Consider the following 21,762-nt stretch of genomic DNA (forward strand, 5'->3'; position numbering starts at 1 on the left):
AATCTGCTAAATTGTGGTGGAATAGCACGAATACATATCTAATGCTTGCTTTTATAAAAAAAAATATTCTAATTCTACTACTTTTTGAAAAATCCAAAAGTATTTTGGCCTTAGCATCCAAAAAAAACCCAAAAAACCAAACCCAACCCCAATCCCCTCAATCAAGAAGATCTAGTCCTTTTATATATTCCAGATGTTTTCTCTTGTAGTCATTGCTCCCAAATACAGGCCAGTAGTATGTGCCATTTAAGTCTTTTGGAGTTGCTCTTGAACTGTTAAATGCAAATGTGGCTCTTTTTCCTTCTCCGTAACAGCATAAAAACAATTCCAAGAGTGCAGTATATGATGCAAAATACTGTAAAGATTTTAAATTCAGTCTCTTCAAACATTTTCCAGTTTCTGCCAAATAGGAACTGCTGCTATGACCAATCCCATCAGAGTATTTGCCTAATGGAATGTTTTTGAAAGTGAATTCTAACAGGGAGCTAGCACAATGAAGGAAATATGTTATAAAACATGAAGCAGATGTTTAGCATTTGCCTATTTACTGCTGTATCCTACACTCTTAAAAATTACCATCTAAATGTACACAAGGCTTTAAATATACAAATAAGCAAAAATCCTCTGGCAAAAATTAAATAGATGTTATTTAATTGAATAATAGCATTTTTATCTTGTTGAAAATTCAGAATTGAGGGCCATTTAAAGCAATATGTGACTATCTCAGCAGTTTTAAAGAACTGAATAACATTCTGTGTGCTTCATTCTCAGTCTATATCTTTATTCAGGATCAGATAAGAATGCAGCTACTATGGAATTGAAGTAATTTTACCTCATCGCCCTTTTCTCCAGTAAGCCCAGGAAATCCACGTTCACCTTTGCTTCCCTACAAAGATGTAACATTCAAACAAAAACTTGCTATTAGAGAACAATAAATTTCTCACTCTGTAGGGCATTCTATGACCCACATTTAATATATGCTTATGTGAAGCCCTTACAGCAATAATGCCTTAAACAGAAAAAAAGGCTCAGTATTACCTGAAAGCTTTAAAATATGCCTCTCATCAAGGTGAAAGGAAATGAGTGGTTTTTAACTAGCAGGCAAGCTAGCCAAAAGGTCTGATGGAGACATCTTATTAATAGCAAAGAGCTTAAATGCTTGCCCAGATGGAGAAAGTAGACTTTCATGGAATCAGGCTCAGCTATAGGACATATCCATATACCAAATCATGTGGCATTTGATCTCATTAGTGAAGTGGAATTTTGACTGACATCAGTGAAACTTCAAGTCCCAGTGAAGTGGCTGCATTACTCCCATGGGAACATTGTGCAAAGCCAGAGGGTGGTCCAGTTTTTGCACACTTGAGGGAGATAGAGAAGCTTTCTTCTTCACTGTGGTATTCTTGCCTGACTTGCCTAAAATAAGCCTGTGCACAGCAATGAAACACTGTACAGCCAAATCTAAGCTAGCTTTAATGGATGCAAGACCCAGAAGAGTCCCTGGCTTGGGACTCGGGCTATTTTGCTCACTCTCCTGAGGGGAAAGTCAAACTGACACAGGAAGAGGGACAAGCTGTAACAATCGTGTGAAGCTTTAGTGTGCTCAGATACTACAGGAAAAGGGACCAGACAAAAAAGTAAAGGCTGACAGATATAAGCATCTGGACTTCTACCAAGCAATAAAGCAATGTAAAGTACTCTCTTCAAAACTTACCTTTGGCCCTTCTCTACCAGGGATGCCTGGAGGACCTCTTGTGCCAGGATCACCCTGAAACAACAGACAGAACATGAAATGACAAATAACCATTTCTGTGACATGGGCAGAAGGTCTGATCTATGCTGATCACTTCCTTCCTGCCTTTGTGACCATCCCTTCATTTTACCCCCAAGCCTTTTTTTCAGCCCCTTCTCTCTTCTACACAAAATACTTGTTCAGTTACCCCTCCTTCTTTCCCTCCCCATCTCTCTCACACTCTGCTCAAACCATGCTAACAAATTTTTAGCTTCATTTTGAGAGGACTCATATATGGCTTCATTTTGGGTAGTCCTGTGTTTAGGTTTGAGGAGACCACCTTCCTTTTAAGAGTAAGATAGAGACAGAGTCTACTTTTTACTCTCGGCAGCTTCAAACCTAGTTATTTTAAAGTAAATGGTTCCTGCTTTGTTGAGAAGCATTTCCCAGCTAAATTACAATCTTATAGGAGTGATAATGACAAAAGAGATAGAAATGAAGAATGAAGCATACAGAATCAGTAAGAGAGAGGATTGACAAAGGCAGAGGACCATGTAGAGGAGAAAGAAAATGCAATTACAAACAGAAAAAATCCATGGAAAAAGCTCAAAGACAGACCTATAAGAAACCAAAATTGTGAATGAGAAAGTCAAGAAGCCCTAAGTACATGTATCAATAAAGGACAGTGGAATAGCATAATCACTCTGCTCAGAAATGATGTGTGCTTTTCATATAGAAATCCTCCTGAGTATACTTTTCATTTTGGAATATGGCAGATCACTTCAAATTCTATTATCTTTCAAAATAATACCCTAGAACTTGCAGACATTTTTCCTCATTCAGTATATTACCAATATCAATGCTGCAAAGTAAAGCAAAGAATAGGGTATATTTGTAGCAATTCCTATTGTGGACTGGATGTATTGAGGGCCACAGAGATGATTAGAGGGCTGGAGCACCTCCCCTACAAGGAGAGGCTGAGGGAGCTGGGCTTGTTCAGCCTGGAGAAGAGAAGGCTGCGGGGGAACCTCATTGCAGCCTTCCAGCACCTCAAGGGAGCAGAGAAACAGGAGGGGAATCAACTTTTTAAAAGGGTAGACACTGGCAGGACAAGGGGGAATGGATTAAAACTAAAGGAAAGAAGGTTTAGATTAGATACTAGGGGGAAGTTTTTTACAAAGAGAGTGGTGAGGTGCTGGAACAGGCTGCCCAGAGAGGTGGTGGATGCCCCATCCCTGGAGGTGCTCAAGGGCAGGTTGGATGGGGCCCTGGCTGGCTACTATCTCACATACCGTTCAGATGCTATTTTGAAAAACTCCTATAAAATATGTTTCTTGAATATATTTTTTTATAAAAAAAATCAAACAAAAATATCAAAATTATTCTAGGCTAGTTGAGCTAGGGAAGAATTGAGCCTATAGAAATGTCCAATTGTGTATTTTGGCTTAAAAAGCATGCTTATAGTAAGCACAGATATTTATTCTCTGAAAACTTACCTTCAGTATAGTACCCATGTCTCCCACAAGTGGCAGTGCAATCTGGAAGTGAAAGGTAGCAGCAGTTAATGTTTTACACAATGCTACCGATTCAGATGAGTCCTCTCTGCTTCTAAACTTCATATAACTGATTACATAGAAAGTTCTTTTTTTATGAACACTCCAAAAAAGAATCAGGATTTCAGATATAGTTTTTAAGTGTTAAGTATTGCTGTCTATGCAACCTAACAATGTAATTCTTCATTAGAATTTCAATGAAGTTGCTTAAACCTTGACAACAGCGTAACTCCAGGGGAAGAAAATAAAAAAAAAAAAAAGTCTTTTTATAGTATACCAGCAACAACTTATTGTTACTGGAAATTCTTACAGACTCTTCTCAGCTGATTATCTTCATTTGTTTTCCTTCTACTTTCTCCTAGGCTTTGACTCTACTGTGAGCTATACGACATGAATGTATGGAGATAACAAAGCTAACTTCAATAAACTACCTCAGCTACTGGAAATAATCCAGCTACTGCAGCATGAGCTACATCTATGGTATAATGTCCTGCCTTTAAACATTAAGAATCAGTGCAAAACTCTTTGATGCCGCAGCTAAATAGCTACCAATACCAAAGCTAACCCATTTAAAGCTCAATCAATAGGTTTACACTACACAGTAATATATCTCAGATTTCCAAGAGCAGCCATTAAACTTCTATTTAAAGGCTCCCTATAAAACTGGTTATCATCAGCTTTGCTTACAGATTATTCAATTACCAACGCTCATTTCTTCCTCTTGAATTGCTAAAGCAAAAATAGCTCTGGGCATACTTTAAATTAGACACATTAAAGATTTGTTACTGCTTGTGTTCAGTCCTTTTTTCATTTCCATTTTTAAGAAGAAAAATAAAGTGTAAGTGCTTTTGTAGCATATTAGAAAAAGTGTTGGTTGGTTGCATTGGGTGTCAAATACGGGCTCAGGAGCAGCACTGCTGAGTGTATTTCACACTAAGTGTGATGAGGAGTAAACCATCTGCAATGTAGCCCTCACCGTCTTTGAAAGCATGCTGAGTAGTTCTCTAGGGCGAGACACAGCCATCTAACATGACCTAACTATGTACGGTATGAACTCCATCCTTTGTGCAAAGGTTAAACTGTACATAGACAGTGTCACCTGCTCTTAAATACCTATAACAAACCTTAAAAACAACAACCACATCCTTCTGTGGCCTGACGCTTCATCCTTCTGCTTGTGACAACATTTTACAGACAGGCAGGGTACTACCATGTCACCTTTTGGTCTTTCTGCTAGACTACACAAGTGTAATTTCCCCAGTCCATCCTGTTTTCTGATGCTCTTATTTTAGCTGCAATACCCATTTGCAGTACCCCTCATAATCCCCGTGTGAAAGGGTCCTAACCCCCAGCTGTCAGGGCACAGGTATGAGAACAAACCTGCTGCATTTGTGCCATGTGGCTTGTCCAATGTGTGCTTACAGCAACAGAACTGTGCACACACTGTGGAGCCACAGCTGTGCGTGGTGAGCTCTGGTAAGCATTTGATATATGGCTGGGTTTTTGGAAATGTTAAAATGGCCTTAACTCTCCACTCTCATTTCTGCTCGTGGAAAAATATTTTCTCCCAAGAGGAATATTTCAAAAGACCAAAAGACAAAATTCTCCTATTAGTAAGCTTTACCATTTAGACTCATCTGTTTAACAGTGGCATCAGACTTTCACTCACACTTAGTTTACAGTGCACTCTGCCTTCCAGACCTAGTCTGCTTATGGATTATGTCTTTTCTTATTAAGTATTTAATGCTCATCAGTCTTGAGTTTAATCTTGTTGACTTCAGACTGTCTCTGAATTTTAAGTTTTGATTATATCTTCAAAAAGCTAGCTATCTTTCCCAGGCCAATTGCAGTTGGTATCTACTTACCCTAATCATATTAAATCATTGACAAGAAACGGGGATGGGAGAGACCTCACTTTCCAAGACTGACAGTAATCTGCTGACAGACACTCATATCTATGGTTTTTGATAAGCGTTAACTATATGGCAATTAACTTCAAGAGCATTTTTCCTGGGCTTATAAAAACATCATAAGGACAGTCTCAAAGATTTATTGAAGCCAAAACATAAAACATGAATATTTTTCTAACTTTTCAAGAAAGTTAACCTTCCAAAGCTGGATATCTGATTTATTCCACAACCAGTCTCTTAACAAAATTATTTTACCTTATATTTTCACTTTATTGTTCATCATATCACTGGTACTTAGATTTATTATTTTTTTAAATATTCCATATCTTTCTTGCAATCAACCTTTCTTCAACTGACCTATTATACTCACCTTTTATGAAGATATGTTTTCTGTCAGCATGTCTTGCTTCTTCAAAAGCCACATCTTAAAGTACTCAAAGGTAACTGCTAATCATTCAGAGACTGTTTTGTTTCATTCGTTGGGTGAATTTCATCAGACCTCCACACTGTATCTTAAATGTCATTTTTTCTTCTATTCATGTCTTCTTTGAAAAGCAATTTGTTTCAGTGGACAGTGAAAATCCAGTGAATTATTCAGCTTTCTCTGCACAGTCTATAATTTATCTCCTTGATTATTAAATAATAGACTTTACTGGTCTTTCAAATAACTGTATTCACAGTGCCTTTTCCTTGTTGCTTTTATATCCATTCCTAACTAAAGATTATTTTATACCTCAAGTTTTCTGACTCTCCAAGTTGAGTTCAACCTTCATAGTTGATGGCAGTGACAGAACTGCTTTTACATACTGATTTTAGGCCTTTGAGGAGATCCTGATACTGGAGTCTCAAAGCACTATACCAGTTTGCTATTGCAGGGACCAACTGATCTGAATCATCATCCTGATCCCTGATAATCAACAATGAGTAAGCACTTGGTAATTCCCAAGCTCTTCTCTGGAGAAACTTGACTATTCTCTCCCAGAGGAAATCTTTTTGTGATTATGGAGCTAGTTTATCCCGCCATAAACTCCTTGCTGTCAACCCCCAGGCTCACATGCGGTGTGCCATGCACCTGTACCATCAAGTGTTTAACTGAAACATGACACGTTTAACTGGGTCATGCATTTCCACAGAGCCGCTGGAGCATCTCTAATCTCTTCACAAAGTACCAGCAGTCTGCAGACTAGTTTAGGAAACCTGCCTTAGATTTGCCTTGCTGGACACTTGGAGATGGACCTCACTCATAAGGCACGGAGCAAGTCGCTGCATCTGAGGAGCACTTACGGTCAGGTATGTGAAGAATTGCTAGTTTAAGGGATGAACAGACTGAGACACTCTAGTCCCACAGAGAAGCAGCTGAATCCATGCCTTGGCAAGGAGCAGAGATTTTCTAAAGGACATCACACAGTTCAAATGTTAGGTTTTGTAGTTTTTATTTCCTTTGCTTTGACAGGTCTCAAATAAACACTATTGTCACTGTACCTCACTGCTGTTTATAAAATGCTGCCTTTGGCTGAAGTCACTTGGGAATTGTCAAATCCTAGTAAACCAACAGGACCACAAGTGAATTTAACAACTTTTTTTTTTTTTTTTTTTTTAAGCTCTGGTTTTGGTTTGTGTCTTCCAACCATGCAGAGATTTTTATTGATGGATTTTTTTTGTTGCTGGAATACTACCATTCACTCGGGGAATTCAGAAAGCTCAATGTGCTGTCATAAAAGCCTCTGTAAACATTTATTTCTAAAGAGAAATCTGCTGTTTGAAAGTTCTGAGGTAGTTGTTGGGACACCAGACAGAAGCAGGAATAGCCACTGAAGTTTTGCCATTCTGCAAATTGTGCAGATCTACACATTGGGCACTCCTGACTCCCGTGGAAAATATTTGATTATCTTTAAGGGTACAGAGCTTGGTCTGAGGCATGTGCAGGCTTTTTGATCTTGTGGTGCTGGACTTCATGAAATCTGTAAAGCTACAGCATTGTTAAATACAAATTGTTGCTGTAGTACCCAAGAGGAGATGGTAACTCCTAGAGAGGTAAAGGATCAGTATTTTTGGTTTTGTTTTCAAACCCAGTCAATTAACTTTTCATTAGGGCTATAGGAAATTAACTACATTAGAGAACAACTGTTTTCAAAATTGCATTAAGAATTAATGTTTTCATTCTGCAACACAGCAAAATAAGCTTCAGAATCCCCAAACTTTTTCTTCAATCTTTTATCAGGAATAATGGAAGTATACTCCTGAAAATTTCCATAATACAGAACTGCTTCTAAGATGGAGGAATGCTATTGTCAAATAGCAACCTGGCAGAAACTCTAGAATAGAAACTATAACACCTGAAAACAGGATATTTATCCTGTTTACATTAATATAAGTTTATTTTTTATAATATAATAAATTAAAAATAAAAAAGCAAAGAATATAATAACTGAAAAAGTCTACTTTAATAAATTGCACTTCTCGACTTGCTGGGTTATCTCATTTCCTTTACATTTAAAATATTTGCACCAAGACAAATGTATAAGCTTTCTATGTATACGTACAGGATCACCTGGAGGGCCTGGTAGTCCTGGCTTTCCATCTCTTCCTGGAGTGCCCTAGAAACAAATTTATAAATTTGGTGGCCTTAAAGCATTGACAAGGCACATATCACTTTTAGTTGTATATATAAAGAACTGTCACTTACATTAATACCGGGGGTACCTGGAGTTCCTGGTAATCCTGGGGGTCCCCTAGGGCCCTAAGAGCAGGGAAGGTCACTTAGGATTTATGGTAAACTTTGCAAAACTAAGTTAGTATTTTTTTTATATATTAAAGAGAGAACCCATATCCTACCTGCACACCTGCTGATCCAGTTGGACCTACAGGACCCTGCAATAAAACTGAATAATCAGTAGTCATACTTAATGGGATAAGGGAGATGAACTTCATCAAAAAATACTACATGTGGGACACTGGTACAGTTTACATTTAAATAAATACTTGCTCTATGGTTTGGTTTGAAATCCATATCTAATTCTGGCAGTATTAGAAAATTCAAGAGTTTGACAAGGACCATTTTTAGGGGCAAGTAATGCCAAATAATAATGGTCTGTGGTGAAACTTGTTAGTTAGCTAGGAAATTCAAAAGAAAAGCTGACATTCCATCACATTAAAAAATAATTTATTTAAATATAAATGGGTCACTTTTAAAATTCAGATTAAAAATATTTTAAACAAATAAATTATTTTAAAGGGTTATTATCTTAGACTAAGGTCTCAATGTGAATCTTTAGTCACCTTACTCAAAATTTTTCTCTCTGCTGCTGATAAACTGAAATATATCAGTCAACTATATTGGTCTGGACTGAAGAGAGATTGCCCTATTCACCACAGTAGAACTCATGTAATAACATGCACCATCTAAACCACCAATACTGTCCATTTTTTACTGAAAACACTGCAGATGGATTTCTTTAAAGGCTCCTGGGAAACAAGCTGAATAACTAAAGCAGTTGTTGCTATACAACACCTATTTAGTACAAATGCTCTAGATACACTGCATTAGCTTGCTTCATGTTTGAATCTGAAATCCACAGTGATGCATGAGGAAAGCTGTCCAATATCCCAACTTTACTATTTTCTGGCATAGTACCTGGCATTGTAAGGCTCCCATTTATAAGCAGTAGACCTAAGCTTGTAATTTGCAGTCACTACAAACGCAAAGGTTGGGAGTTTATGTATGAGCCTTCCATGTCTCTTTTGTCTTTTCCAGTACCAGCATGAGTTTCAGAATGCCACCATCTAAAATGTTGAATATACTTCATTTCTTGTACCAGTACTCAGTCTGGATTCTGCTGACAACTGCAAACAACTGTTACTTAGAAACAGACACAGTCAGTCTGAAGATGTCTCAACAGCATTACTAGGAAGGTCATCTGAAAAGCAGCCACTGATCTTTCAGTTCCTCAGGCTTCCATTTCTCACTTCACACTAGATCTTTGTGGCTCTGGATGAAGGGAAAGGACACTGACTTGGGAGTGGAGTCAGAAGAGAGTTCATGGCTTGGCTTTTTGCTATGTCTTGTCTACTGGTTGCAGTTTCTTAGCAATACACAGTGAGAAGCCTGAGCTCTGGGTGTTGGTATACTTACTGGTGATCCCTGAATGCCTACACCGGGCGGTCCCATCTCCCCAGGTGCTCCTTGTACACCAGGTAGTCCTCTTTCTCCCTGAGAAGGGTACAAGGCTTTCACTTACAACAAGTCTGAAAATGCAAAGTAGCCCATTTTCCTTTTTAAATTTTTTTTTAGGAAAAGAAATAGTGTGTTTTTAATACCTTTGGTCCCCGTGGACCTGGGTTTCCAGGAATACCAGTGGGACCCTAAAGAAACAACAAACAAAAAACCCCAGAAAAAAAAAAATATCTTTTGAAATCAAGAGGACTAACTAGCTTAATGTTATTGCCAAAATTAGCCAGCCTTTATAAATAAACTATGACAGATTTGCATGCGTATTCTGAGCCTTGCATTAACAACACAGATTTCTAGACTATATTTTAATGCCCTTATAATACCACTATAACATCACAGAAACACAGAATCACAAGGTTGGAAAAGACCTTGGAAGATCATCAAGTCCAACCACTCCCATCCTAAGCTAAACCATATCCCTAAGTACCTCATCTACCCTTTTTTTTGAACACATCCAGGGAAGGTGACTCAATCGCCTCTCTGGGCAGCCTGTTCCAGGCCCTGACAACTCTTTCAGTAAAAGTCTTTTTTCTAATGTCCAATCTAAACCTGCCCTGGCACAGCTTCATGCCATTTCCCCTTGTCCTATCTCCTGTCACCTGGCTGAAGAGACCATCGCCCACCGCTCTACAACTTCCCTTCAGGTAGTTGTAGGTGGTGATAAGGTCTCCCCTCAGCCTCCTCTTCTCCAAGCTAAACAGCTCCAGCTCCCCCAGCCACTCCTCATAGGATTTGCCCTCCAGCCCCTTCACCAGCCAGGTTGCCCTTCTCTGCACTTGCTCAAGGACCTCAATGTCCTTCTTATGGTGAGGAGCCCAGAACTGGACACAGTACTCAAGGTGTGGCCTCACCAATGTACAGGGGCACAATCACTTCCCTAGACCTACTGGCCACACTGGTTTTGATACAAGCCAAGATGCCATTGGCCTTCTTGGCCACCCGAGCACACTGCTGGCTCATATTCAGCCTGCAGTCAACCAACACCCTCAGGTCCTTCTCTTCCTGAATATCTTTGAACATCTGAACATATTTTTGAACATCTGAAAAAATACCTCTTTTGTTATTTTTGTTGTACAATTAAGAGTTCTTAAATATATTTTGCCTTATTAGAAATAAATTAATAAACCCCTTTTCAAGTCATGGCCTTACCGGTGTTCCAGGCAGACTTGGTCCAGGAGGCCCCACATCACCTTTTGGACCTGGATGTCCAGGCGGTCCCATAATCCCACCAGGGTCCCCCTACAAAATAAATCTGAATCACTAATTTAACTGTGAGAATTTTCTCTTATGAAAAAAAACCCCTAAATATTATCAAGGTCATCCTAGAAAGTGATGGTACTTTGGGAAGAATGAGAGAAGAGCCACCCCTTACCCCCCAATTTCCTTCAAAAAATTACACAAGAGCATGGACCACACAACTATTAATAGTAACTAGCATTCTCTCTCTTTTACATGTTTTGCAAGGCATCTGAACTACATGTTTTTATTCCCAGGCCCTTAATCTACAAGTTGGTATTAAACCCTGAAAATTAATCCACAGTAACAGCTTCAAACTATCTCTCTCCTGCTATCTATCCCTCTTGCTAAAACCCTGGTCTTCACTGTATTCCTCTTTACCTCTATTTCTTACCCAAATGCATGGACCGTCTCATGCTCCATAGCTCTACAACCCCTCCTGCTTCCACAGGTGATTTTGTGCATTTTATTAAACTGTCCTCATCTTTTATATGTTCCTGCATCGTTCCCTGGGATTCTTTGTGAATCCATTACTTCCCATTTTGCAAGATGAGTACATTTTTGCAATTGTTCCATGGTTATTTTCCTCTGCCTTTCCATCATCTCACTTCTCCAAAATATTAATGTATTTTATTAATTCCCCTTGTACAGCACAACGTATAAATACCATAACATATCATACAGCTCACAATATGCCTGTATGTCCTCTTTTCTCCCCTTCTCTACATTCAACACACACGCAGATACCGTTTTTAACTCTTCCTGATGCAACTGAGTTCTGAAAGATTTCTACACAGCAAAATACAAGGCCATAGAGATCCCAGCCTTGGCTCACATCCGAGACAGCATTGCTGCCCCAGTGCTCCTGTCAGGGTGAACACATCTTACTGCCAAGTGGGGTTTCACACAATCGGTCTGGTTAGGAGACCACACTGAAAAGGCTGTTCTGCAGTCAGGCCTGAACTGATGCTTCTGTAAGCACAGGTTTAATGTAAGAGCCTAAAGCCACCTCCTTGAAATATGACTTCAATTATGGATCTAAAGAGCAATTGGGTAGTTAACTGGTCTGCAGCATCTTCAAGAAGCAGACAGGGGGTTTCTGGTTGCACGTTTTAAGATGAAATCATAAAGCAGCCACATGGATGCACTACAGAAGGATGGAAGGTTACTTCAGAGATGACAGTCTAATATGCTCTAGCATTCAAATCTTAATTACAAACTCTTAAAACATACTTTGTCTCCTTTAATTCCTGGATTTCCTGGTTCTCCATGCTCTCCTGGTAAGCCCTGGAATTAAAAAAAAAAAAGTACATTTTTATAGCTATTCCCTCAAATATTGTCCAAAATTACAGATGAAAATGAGTCTACTCTGTGTGTTAATATTGACCCAAAACATTAGAAGATTACAAGTTAATGAATGGTTCTTTAATCAACTATATGAATCATTTTTCTTTAAGCTGAAATGTAATAATCAATTTTCTGGACCCTGTCAGGGCAGAATCACAGGGACTGACAGGTTTACATCTTAATTTCAAAATAATTCCAGGTCTTGAAAATCAATCATTTTTCATGGGAGGCAGTAGCAGGTACAAACCTGAATTTTAAATAACTCTCTCTCTTTTTTTTTTCCTATGAAGGGCTGCAAAATTCTATGTTAAAAGCTTCAATGAATCCCTACTCCTGCATATTATTTAACCCACCAAAGTCCTTTAAAATGCTTTCTCTAATGCAGTCAAATATTTTCAACAAAATACATTCTACCCTTTCTTTTGTCTGAATCTTCTAATCCTTCACATTTTGGTTTTAACTGCAGTATTTTCCCTCACCGTTTTCATGAAGGATTTGTTATAAATACAGAGAAATTTAAAAGCTTCAAATATAAATAGAAACTATTTATTTAATTGGGAAGTTTAAATTGTATTCTCTTACTATGCTATAACAAATACAGAAAACTTCTTCCATAACCCTTCAATGCTATACTAACAACTGCTGTACTAAGCATTTTATTAAGAATACTGGTAATTAAATGACAAAATTGCCAAAACTGAACAGTAAAGTCTAATGGACATGCAAACCAGTTATTTGCCAGTTGTCAGTGTTCACCAATTATGCTATTTTTCACCTACAGCAACCATGTAACAGCGGTAGGTACTTTATGACTGTCAGTAAGTCTCTGCCTAATTAAACCGGAATATCAACCAACAATCATGAGAATAACCTCTCCTTCCACTTTCTGATAAAGTATTTTAGTAGTTTAGTCTACAGAACAGTAGCTTTTCTATTAAATTATTTCAACCAACAATTCTTCTCTGGCTGAAGATTTTACTGTTTTCCCTAGTTCTAATGATCACACATCTTGCTCTGAATGAGAGTTTTTCTCATAAATCTGATTTAGATTCTAAGATAATAAAGAGAATTGCTTATTCTGTTCACCTTATTAATCTTTACCCCTTTTAAAGGAAGTAAAGCAATTCAGAAAAATACAAAGCCACAGACAGCAATAAGGCCACGTGTTTGAATCCTGTCCAGCTCATGATGTAACATTATTAAAGCTTTGCTAGAACTTTTTTTAATTTTCACCTACATCTGTGGTAAGAGTGATTTCTGTGGTGCTAATTATGATTCAGACAAATGGGTACTACCAAATGGCAGATCTCTATCCTGAGACATCCTATACCATTGTGCTTTGACACCTGACTGCTATAGTACCACCCACAAAAGGAATACCTATGATAACTTCTGTAGTACTGTCTCACTGCCTAACTGTTCACACACCACACTTTGAGAGCTTCGTGAAACTGCACAATACATACAACTTCTCCTGGCAGCCCCTGCGGTCCAGCAGGTCCTGGAGGTCCCTGCAGTCCCTGTGAAAAGATAAAATACACACTTGAGTCAATACATTTGTTGTAATTTGGTGTAAAGCATTCTAATACATAAACAGATCAAAACATTCTGCATTACATCTTCAATATGGAGCAGGAAGTACACAGTTACTCATTCTCCCCCAATCTAACATTTAGTCCAATCTATCTTTGGAACTGATATGTACAAAATCCAAAGCAAATACAATTAAACACAAAGGCACTACACCTTAAGGGAAAGATGAAACCAGTAAATCAAGATTTCCTCCCTCAAGGGACAGATCTAGAAGTGATTTTTTTTTTTTTATCTACCTGGTAGGTGCTACTTCTCTGTCTGGCATAGATCTTATTAGAAGGACTAATGAGATTGAGCCCTAGAGATAAAATGACATGGTACAAACCCTAATATTCTTTTGGATCTATATGAGCTTCTTCTGAAAGGTATACAGTGTGAAGGTGACTAGATTTTCACTGCAGTAACCATTATTTCAGTAGTTCCTACCAAGGAAGGACATTAGCCTCCGAAGAGCAGTCTAAGGAGTTGAAGTGCAGAATCATTAAGACCACACTTTTGTGGACCCTATAAGCTGCAACTATTTCCTCTGGGACTTATTTTGGTGATATAAGGAATTTGGGTAATGTCATATCACAGATGAATAGTGTTGGGTTGACATTTTCAATTTCCAGTTCTACCTTTATTTGATACAATTCAAGGTATCATAAGAGATTCTTAATAACATTTGTGCTTCAGTTACTTTTTTCAGAGCAAGACAACAACTGCTTTGACATTACCATCATTCTCATCAAATTAAACACAGGAATGCATAATGTACTGGCAGAGGTAACTCCTTGCCTCATTGATGGATACAGAGTATACATCCAGCCACAGGTGGATTTGTAATTGTAAAATGGGTGTTCGTATTCTTGAGTGAACAAGTAACATTTGAGGTTTGCATAAATACTCCTTGTTGAGTATTATGACCCTGAGATTAGCAGGAATTTTATGAACTAACATAGTCATAAGCCACGCACAAGCTAAAGCTGAAGAGTTGGTAGCATTCAGAGTGTTCTTTTATAACAGCATAGAATGTAATGGCTGTTAATAACACAAAAATACTTTTCACCTACCTTTGATCCTGGATTTCCAGTAAGACCAGGTGGGCCAGGGTCTCCTGTGTCGCCCTAGTGATATTGTTTGGAAAAAAAAAATATCCAAATTTACTGTTATGTCTTCCAACATCAGCTTTTCACACCATATATATATATATATATAATGTATACAAGTAAGAAAATACCTTATTTCCTTTTGATCCCTCCATTCCAGTTTCTCCCTGAAAATAGCAGGTATAGCCATATGAAGTTAAAACTTCAACAAATAGCAACTGTTTGTTACCTTAAAATAGTATATAGTTTGCAAACTTAAATATTGACAAAGCATTAAAGAATTTCTGATGCTTTGTGCAAACTCTGAGACACATTCCTCTTTCAAAAGTAAAGAAAAATTGCTTGAATATACCACATTGTTTAACAGCTCTCCAGTCTAAAGCTTATTCTTCAGCACTAAATATCTACTGGTGACACAGTATTCCTCTCAAAACCCACACATTGTTACAGTATGCCTTTTTTGGGTTATTGTAACATGTTAATCACAAGCAGCTGGGCAACACTCAGTTGTGTATTAAACAACACAACTAGCTTTTGTCAAATGTCATAAGAGGACAACTGTTAATTAAAAATAAGCATTGTATGTACGCAGACTCTGTCAGAATAAGTGTTCTGAAAACATCCCCCAAAATAACAAAAAAAAAATATGTAGACATAAAATGGCTATAAGAAAATGTCCTGATGTTAAACACCACACTGGAAACTGGTAACTGGTAACCAGTTTCCAGTGTGGCATTTAACAGTTCGTCCCACATATAATTTTGTGACACAACAGGAAGAACCTCCAGAGAACAAAAAATATAAAGAAAAAGAACACTTTAAACTCAGTTCATGGACTGTACCAACTAAAGATAGGCTGAAGAATAGGACAGACAACTCTCTTATTTTTAACCTGTGAGAATTTGAGGCATGTGTAAGGAAGAGACAATACATCTGCTATCCTAGGTAATTACTGAATATAAAGAAAGTGTACAAAGTGAAGAGTTACAGTATGAAAATCATATAAAACATAAATTGTTCACATCAGCAGTTAAAATGTAGCTATACTTACTGGATCTCCCTTGTCCCCTTTTACAGAAGGCTCTCCCTGTAGAGAGATAGGGAAGAGGTTAATACAGATGTATTTCTAATGGTAAATAGTTTATACGTTTGCTGGTTTTGGCTGTGACAGAGTTAATTTTCTTCACAGTAGCTCATAAGGGGCTGTGCTTTGGATTTGTGCTGGAAACGGTGCTGATAACACAGGGATGCTTTCATTACTGCTGAGCAGGGCTTACACAGAGCCAAGGCCTTTTCTGCTTCTCACCCCACTCCACCAGTGAGAAGGCTGGGGGTACATGAGGAGCTGGGAGAGGACACAGCCGGAACAGCTGACCCCAACTCACCAAAGTGATACTCCATACCATGTAACATCATGCTCAGCATATAACAATGGGGAAGAAGGCGGGAGGAGAGAGAGGGCACGCATTCGGAGTTACACAGCGTTTGTCTCCCCAAGTAACCATTATGTTTGCTGGAGACCTCCTTTCCTGGAGTTGGCTGAAAACCTCCTGCCCATGGGAAGTGTTGAAGGAGCTCCTTATTTTGCTTCACCTCTGTACACAGTCTTTGCTTTAAACTGTCTTTATCTCAAACCATGACTTTTCTCACTTTTACTCTTCCAATTCTCTCCCTCATCCCTCAGGCAGTTGTGTTGTGCTTAGTTGCCAGAGCTGGGGTTAAACATGACAGTACATCTGATTTTAATGAAGAGTCCATGAAAAATGCTGTGTTTTTTTATAAAACCTGTTTAAGTATATGGACTACAAAAGTTCACTTGAGGGATGATGTTGATTTAATGACAAGACCATGACATGTGTGATCCTTTCAAGCAGGAGCACAAAAGAGGGTCAAGAACATGAACTAAAAGAGTGATGATGTGTACAACTCTGACAAATTCTTAAACACAAGTGCTTTATAACACAAATCATGAATCTGTCACACTGACAATAAAAAAAGTTTCTTTCTGCATGAAAACTCTTTATACTAGAGGATATGACCAAAGAAAGCAGTTATAACAGCTGAATAGTAGATCGTCTGTTATTCTGTGCATATGAAGAACACACCTATCCCCCAGTGATACCCCTCTTATCTTTCGGGAAAATTTCAGCTTAAACCAAAAGATATTAAATTAGGAAGTTTATTAATAAATTTTAATTATTTGAAGATTCTTGTTTTTTCGTATCAATATTGATGATTACACTTGCAACTTGAAAAAGTATGAATGTCTAATTTGGGAGGCAATCACTGGTCATAAAATTATATAAACAGTGTTTTAAACCTGTATTGTGTAAAAGCCTGAATGTATTTAGTTAAGGTCTTTACAGCTGTTGGAACAAGGAAATTTACTTGTGTATGTAAACACTCTATAAAGGAGGGGCCTGAAATAAATTATTAAGGACATTCAGAGACCAACAGCTTTTCCTACATCCAAATATATTTTCTTGAACCTGTGTATATTTTCCAAGATTTGATTCATAATCAGTACATTCAGCTGCCTTCTAGTATCACACATAATTAATTTACCTTTTCTCCTTTTGCACCGTTCACTCCCAGTTCTCCTTTCTGACCCTTTAAACAAAGCAAAACATATTTAAAATCTTTTATTTTCTAAAAAATGCAAATAAACTCCTCCTCTCTCTCCTTCTACTGTTCTTTGTGTTGTGCAGGGTACAAAATCTTATCTTTTATTGCAATGGAAATCTGAGATTTAAACATCTGCAAATTAATTTCAATTATCTGCAGGCTTCTCAGTAAAAATGTTTTCAATCTGGTGCCATATCCAGAGCACTTGCCTCTCTTCTTCCAAGTTTAAAAGGCATCCAATTGCTAAAATTTCATTTCACTGTTTAAACAGAACAGATGTCTATGAACAATATGTTATCACATGGTGTGGATTCAAAACTTGACCTCGGGATAATTTTTAGAGGCTGACTGTAAGTATTTTGGTATAGCAAGTCCTACCATTACAGAGAAACTGCCTTAAATCTTTATGATCTACTATTTCAAAAATATTTTTTTAATTTCATTTTTTTTCAGTTTTTTACCCCTAACCACCAGGCCAACTCATTTGACATCTCCTCAGACGTTATAGAAACCACACATAATTCTTCCTCCATTTTCCCTTTCTGGTTACCATGTATTAGAGGAAGCAAGGCTCATATGTTGCTCCTGCAGGATAGCACAGTGAGCTGCATACAGGACTACAGAGACCAAAGAGTCAGTCATGTCTAAAATCTATTAATTCAAAGACCACTGTGATAAATCAAAGAAAAGATACTGTGTTAAGGGTGGCAGAGACAGTTTGGATAGGCAATTTGAAATTTCTCCAAATCAATCCAAAATGCTTACAATGTCTCCCTTCTGGCCTTTAGGTCCAGGGGTCCCAAGTAGTCCTAGTGGTCTTGTATCACTCTGGGAAGAAATATCACCACACAGATCAGAGAACAGAACACTTCACCATTTATTTACAGTAACAGTTAATTTACCATAACATTTTTGTGTAATTTACCAGTATGTAAATTTAGAAGTCAATATTTATTACTAAAAAAGGATACTAAATGCCAACGCAGTACATCTAAGTAATGTACTGCAGCAGCACATCCTTTGTCATGCATTCATACTCCGGTCAGACAAGCAGAAGACGAACAAAAGAATAAAAGGGAAATGTCTATGTTGAATATTGCTATACAAATCTCTAATGTTTTTTCTTAACTCACTATTTCAGTAATTTCTCAAGTGTGTTAGAAAAGAACAATGATAATCACTTCTTTCCTATGACAAAAATACCAGCTTTTTACTCGAGCAGCATGAAACATAAACCAGAACTAATTAAAGTCTTCAGCAGTGAAACAGGGGCAGAGGGAAGGAATATGATCAACAGGCTCCTCGCACTGCCCCTCAAAGACAGGTTGTATACATGCTTGGGTATTATTTCACTGCATCTATTTGTTCTTCTGTACAAGGTATAGACACAATAAAATACAACACAAATGGTTTCCTCTTCACAAAGCCATGCCTCACTCAGATGCCCTAAGGGGAACATGTGTTCTTTTAACAACAATGGAGAAAGCAGCAAAACCAATGACCCTGAGACATAAGCTTGAGTGTGGACCCAAGGAGTCCAAGTCCTAAAACATCTGCCAACGAGCTGACTGGGAACCCTGAACAAGCCAACTCCCCTTGACATGATCTAGTTTCTTTATCTCTAAAATGGGAAAAACATCATGATGAATAAAAGTGCCAATTATACTCTGTTGGTATTTTTCAAAAGTTCATAACCAAAGATAACCTGAATAACATTAATGATTATTTTATAAATGTTAATGTCCTGAGGAGTCATCCTCACTGTTACTACCCTAATTATCAAAATCAGCTCCAGAATAAGATGCAAATACCCAAGAAGGGACTGAGTCTTGATGAGTACTCGGCTGAGAAAATTCTTGGATAAGTAATAAAAAATGTTCAAGAATAATCTATACTATTATGTATCAATAATGATTTTGAAATTGAAATTTCGTAAGAGGATTGTGATGTAGTTTCAATTTCTTTGTGTTGTGGCTTCATTTTTATTTTTACATCTCTGAGAACATTTTAGATTAAGCAGATCTGTGTGCCCTTTCTAAAGATGTTTAGAAGCAGGTTTGACAGAAGTGACCTTATATCTATGTATGGGAAATTGGTAAGTAAAAATATGACAAGCAAAGGCCTTGAATGCCCTGGCAAAGGATGATAACAGAGAACTGAGAGTGTATAAACACAAATCATGAGGCGTCATTTACTAGTCACCCAAGGAATGTAACCTACAGAGAAGGGCAGAACAGGTTTCCTGTCATAACAAAGAGAACAAAATGCACGTCTCGAACACATGCAAAGCGTCTAATTTACACTGAGAGCAAAAAGGACATAACAAGAAGGAATATAAAAAATAGTCACAAGCCTTGCAAGAACAGGCTCAAAGTAAAAAAGATGAGGGATGAAACATTCCAGTCTAGTCTCCCACCCCATCAAGGATCAATGATACTACTGATCTTCAGCAGGTTCCCCTCACCATCATTAAACAAAGGCTGCTGCCATTCTTGGTTTGCCATTCAGCATGATTTGCTGCTGCAATCAGCAATTGTATTTATAGTGCTCTCTTTCACTGTATGCATGGATCAAATGAATTTTGCCTTTAGACACTTGCTCTCTAGCCTCCTTATATGATAACATGATTGATACTGAGCCAGAAAAAGCTTGGTTGCAACAAATTATATAAATACATTGTGCAATTACAACTACTCATTGACAAGACACAGAAATCAGAAGAATTGCAAATAATCTGCTAAGAAACAGAGAAACTATAGAAAAAAAAGACATTATTAATTACGATGGGTCTTAAAATCTCAGAAGAGAGGGAGAACAGTTTCTTATGATTCCCAGAACCACCAATTCAAAGAAGCTATACTAATTCCCTCAGGGAAGAAAAAAGAAGTATCTCTATAGCAACAAAAATGTGGTCATAGTTGAAAACTATAAAAACACAGACTGGAAGAAGACCTTGTGAGATCTTTGAAAACATACATTTCAGTGTTGGAAAATGACAAGACCCTTTCCTGTGGTGTAAGGAATCTCAACAACCACAGAGCATCACTGAAATATCATCTTACAAATGCAAATAATCAAGGCATGCTGCAAGTTATATACTGGAATGTTAAAGGTTGCTTGGTACTTCCAAGATGCACCGAACAAAATCAGCACATGTCATACTGTGTAGTAGTGTGGGGAAAAAAAGGAAAGTTACTGGGGCCTAAATGAATAATCAGTGGCAAAGCAGACAAGCTGTCCTTGTCTTTGATGTCTTTTCCTTGCCCTTGATAGGAATATACCATTCCCATCACAAAATGTAGAGAAACTGATATGTTTGCAGTTAGCAACTGGAGCCTTATGCTGCTGCTAGGAAGGTATGAACATGTAGCTACAGAAAGTTTGCATATTTAGAACATACTACTTCAATCAGAAAGTCATCTTCTTTCTCATCTAAAACCAAGCAGCACTTCTTTGTTAAAGAGTTAATTGCTCATGACAGAGTCATTAAAAATCTTCCAACTAGACAGCTGAAGGAAGAAGAAAGCTGGTAAGCTGTACAGGATTTAAAAGATGATTAATGTACAGACACAGAGCAGCTGGTCTACATTTTTCCAGAATATTGTTAATTAGGAATATAAGACACCTTGGGAACTCTTAGAGCCTACAATGAAACAAAACATGACTTTTGGAGACAGATGTTTGCCAGTTCCTGGAGATCACCACTGTTTGTATTTCTTTCTGCAGAATTAACCTTTAAGGGGATCATCAAGCTAAAAGGAATTAACAGTCCAGAGGTGGGGAATGAATTACAATAAATATGGCATTGATGGAGGGAACAATGCATGTTATAAGGTGAAATACTGATTTGGAATGGACTAAATATCAAAGAAATAACTTCACTGGTGAAAATAACTAGAAAAATGTTTGACATGAATTCAGCTCCAGAATCCCTCCTCATAAAAACATTTTAGTATTCATCAGGGCATGCTCTATAAGAAAAAGATCCTGAATTCACCTGTTCTTTATAGTTCTGTATTTCAATATTAAGAGATTAATGTCTTCCAGATTTGACCTGTATGACTTAAGGCATGAAACACACAGTAACCTTTACATAAAGCAAATACATCTGTAATAGTGCTTCACCCATCTTTGAATTACATACGATTTTCTTATCAGAGAAGTTACATATTCACTTTGTCACCTTATAAGAAAACTTTTGTGATCTTTAAATTACATCCCTTGCAATGGCAGACACAACCATCGCTTCAATGATTTGAAAAATTTCTGGTAAGAATTTAAAAGCTCAGTCATATGGAACACTGTCCCACACAATTTTAACTTTTTTCTATGAAGTACTTGCAGGTGAAGGAGCATATGTAATTAAGTCAATATTTTTATTAGTCTTTTATAGAAACATCAGGATGATTCTCATGGATTGCTAGCAGTTCTTTTAAAATGATGCCTC

General features: G+C 37.6%; 1 protein-coding gene across 1 annotated transcript in view; it reads right to left on the reverse strand.

The window, feature by feature from the left end:
• Positions 1-21,762, reverse strand: part of COL19A1 (collagen type XIX alpha 1 chain) — a gene marked incomplete at both ends in the record, with an annotated part of 189,375 nt that overhangs the window by 29,113 nt on the left and 138,500 nt on the right. Inside the window, 16 exons of the mRNA XM_084260981.1 lie at positions 833-886; positions 1,715-1,768; positions 3,229-3,270; positions 7,739-7,792; positions 7,882-7,935; positions 8,031-8,066; positions 9,328-9,405; positions 9,513-9,557; positions 10,576-10,665; positions 11,896-11,949; positions 13,476-13,529; positions 14,655-14,708; positions 14,822-14,857; positions 15,742-15,777; positions 17,256-17,300; positions 18,081-18,143. Of these exons, the coding sequence (XP_084117107.1) occupies positions 833-886; positions 1,715-1,768; positions 3,229-3,270; positions 7,739-7,792; positions 7,882-7,935; positions 8,031-8,066; positions 9,328-9,405; positions 9,513-9,557; positions 10,576-10,665; positions 11,896-11,949; positions 13,476-13,529; positions 14,655-14,708; positions 14,822-14,857; positions 15,742-15,777; positions 17,256-17,300; positions 18,081-18,143 (849 nt within the window). The remainder of the gene's footprint in view (positions 1-832; positions 887-1,714; positions 1,769-3,228; positions 3,271-7,738; positions 7,793-7,881; positions 7,936-8,030; positions 8,067-9,327; positions 9,406-9,512; positions 9,558-10,575; positions 10,666-11,895; positions 11,950-13,475; positions 13,530-14,654; positions 14,709-14,821; positions 14,858-15,741; positions 15,778-17,255; positions 17,301-18,080; positions 18,144-21,762) is intronic.

The sequence above is a fragment of the Gallinula chloropus genome (assembly GCF_964237585.1).
Source record: "Gallinula chloropus genome assembly, chromosome: 3".
NCBI lineage: Eukaryota > Metazoa > Chordata > Aves > Gruiformes > Rallidae > Gallinula > Gallinula chloropus.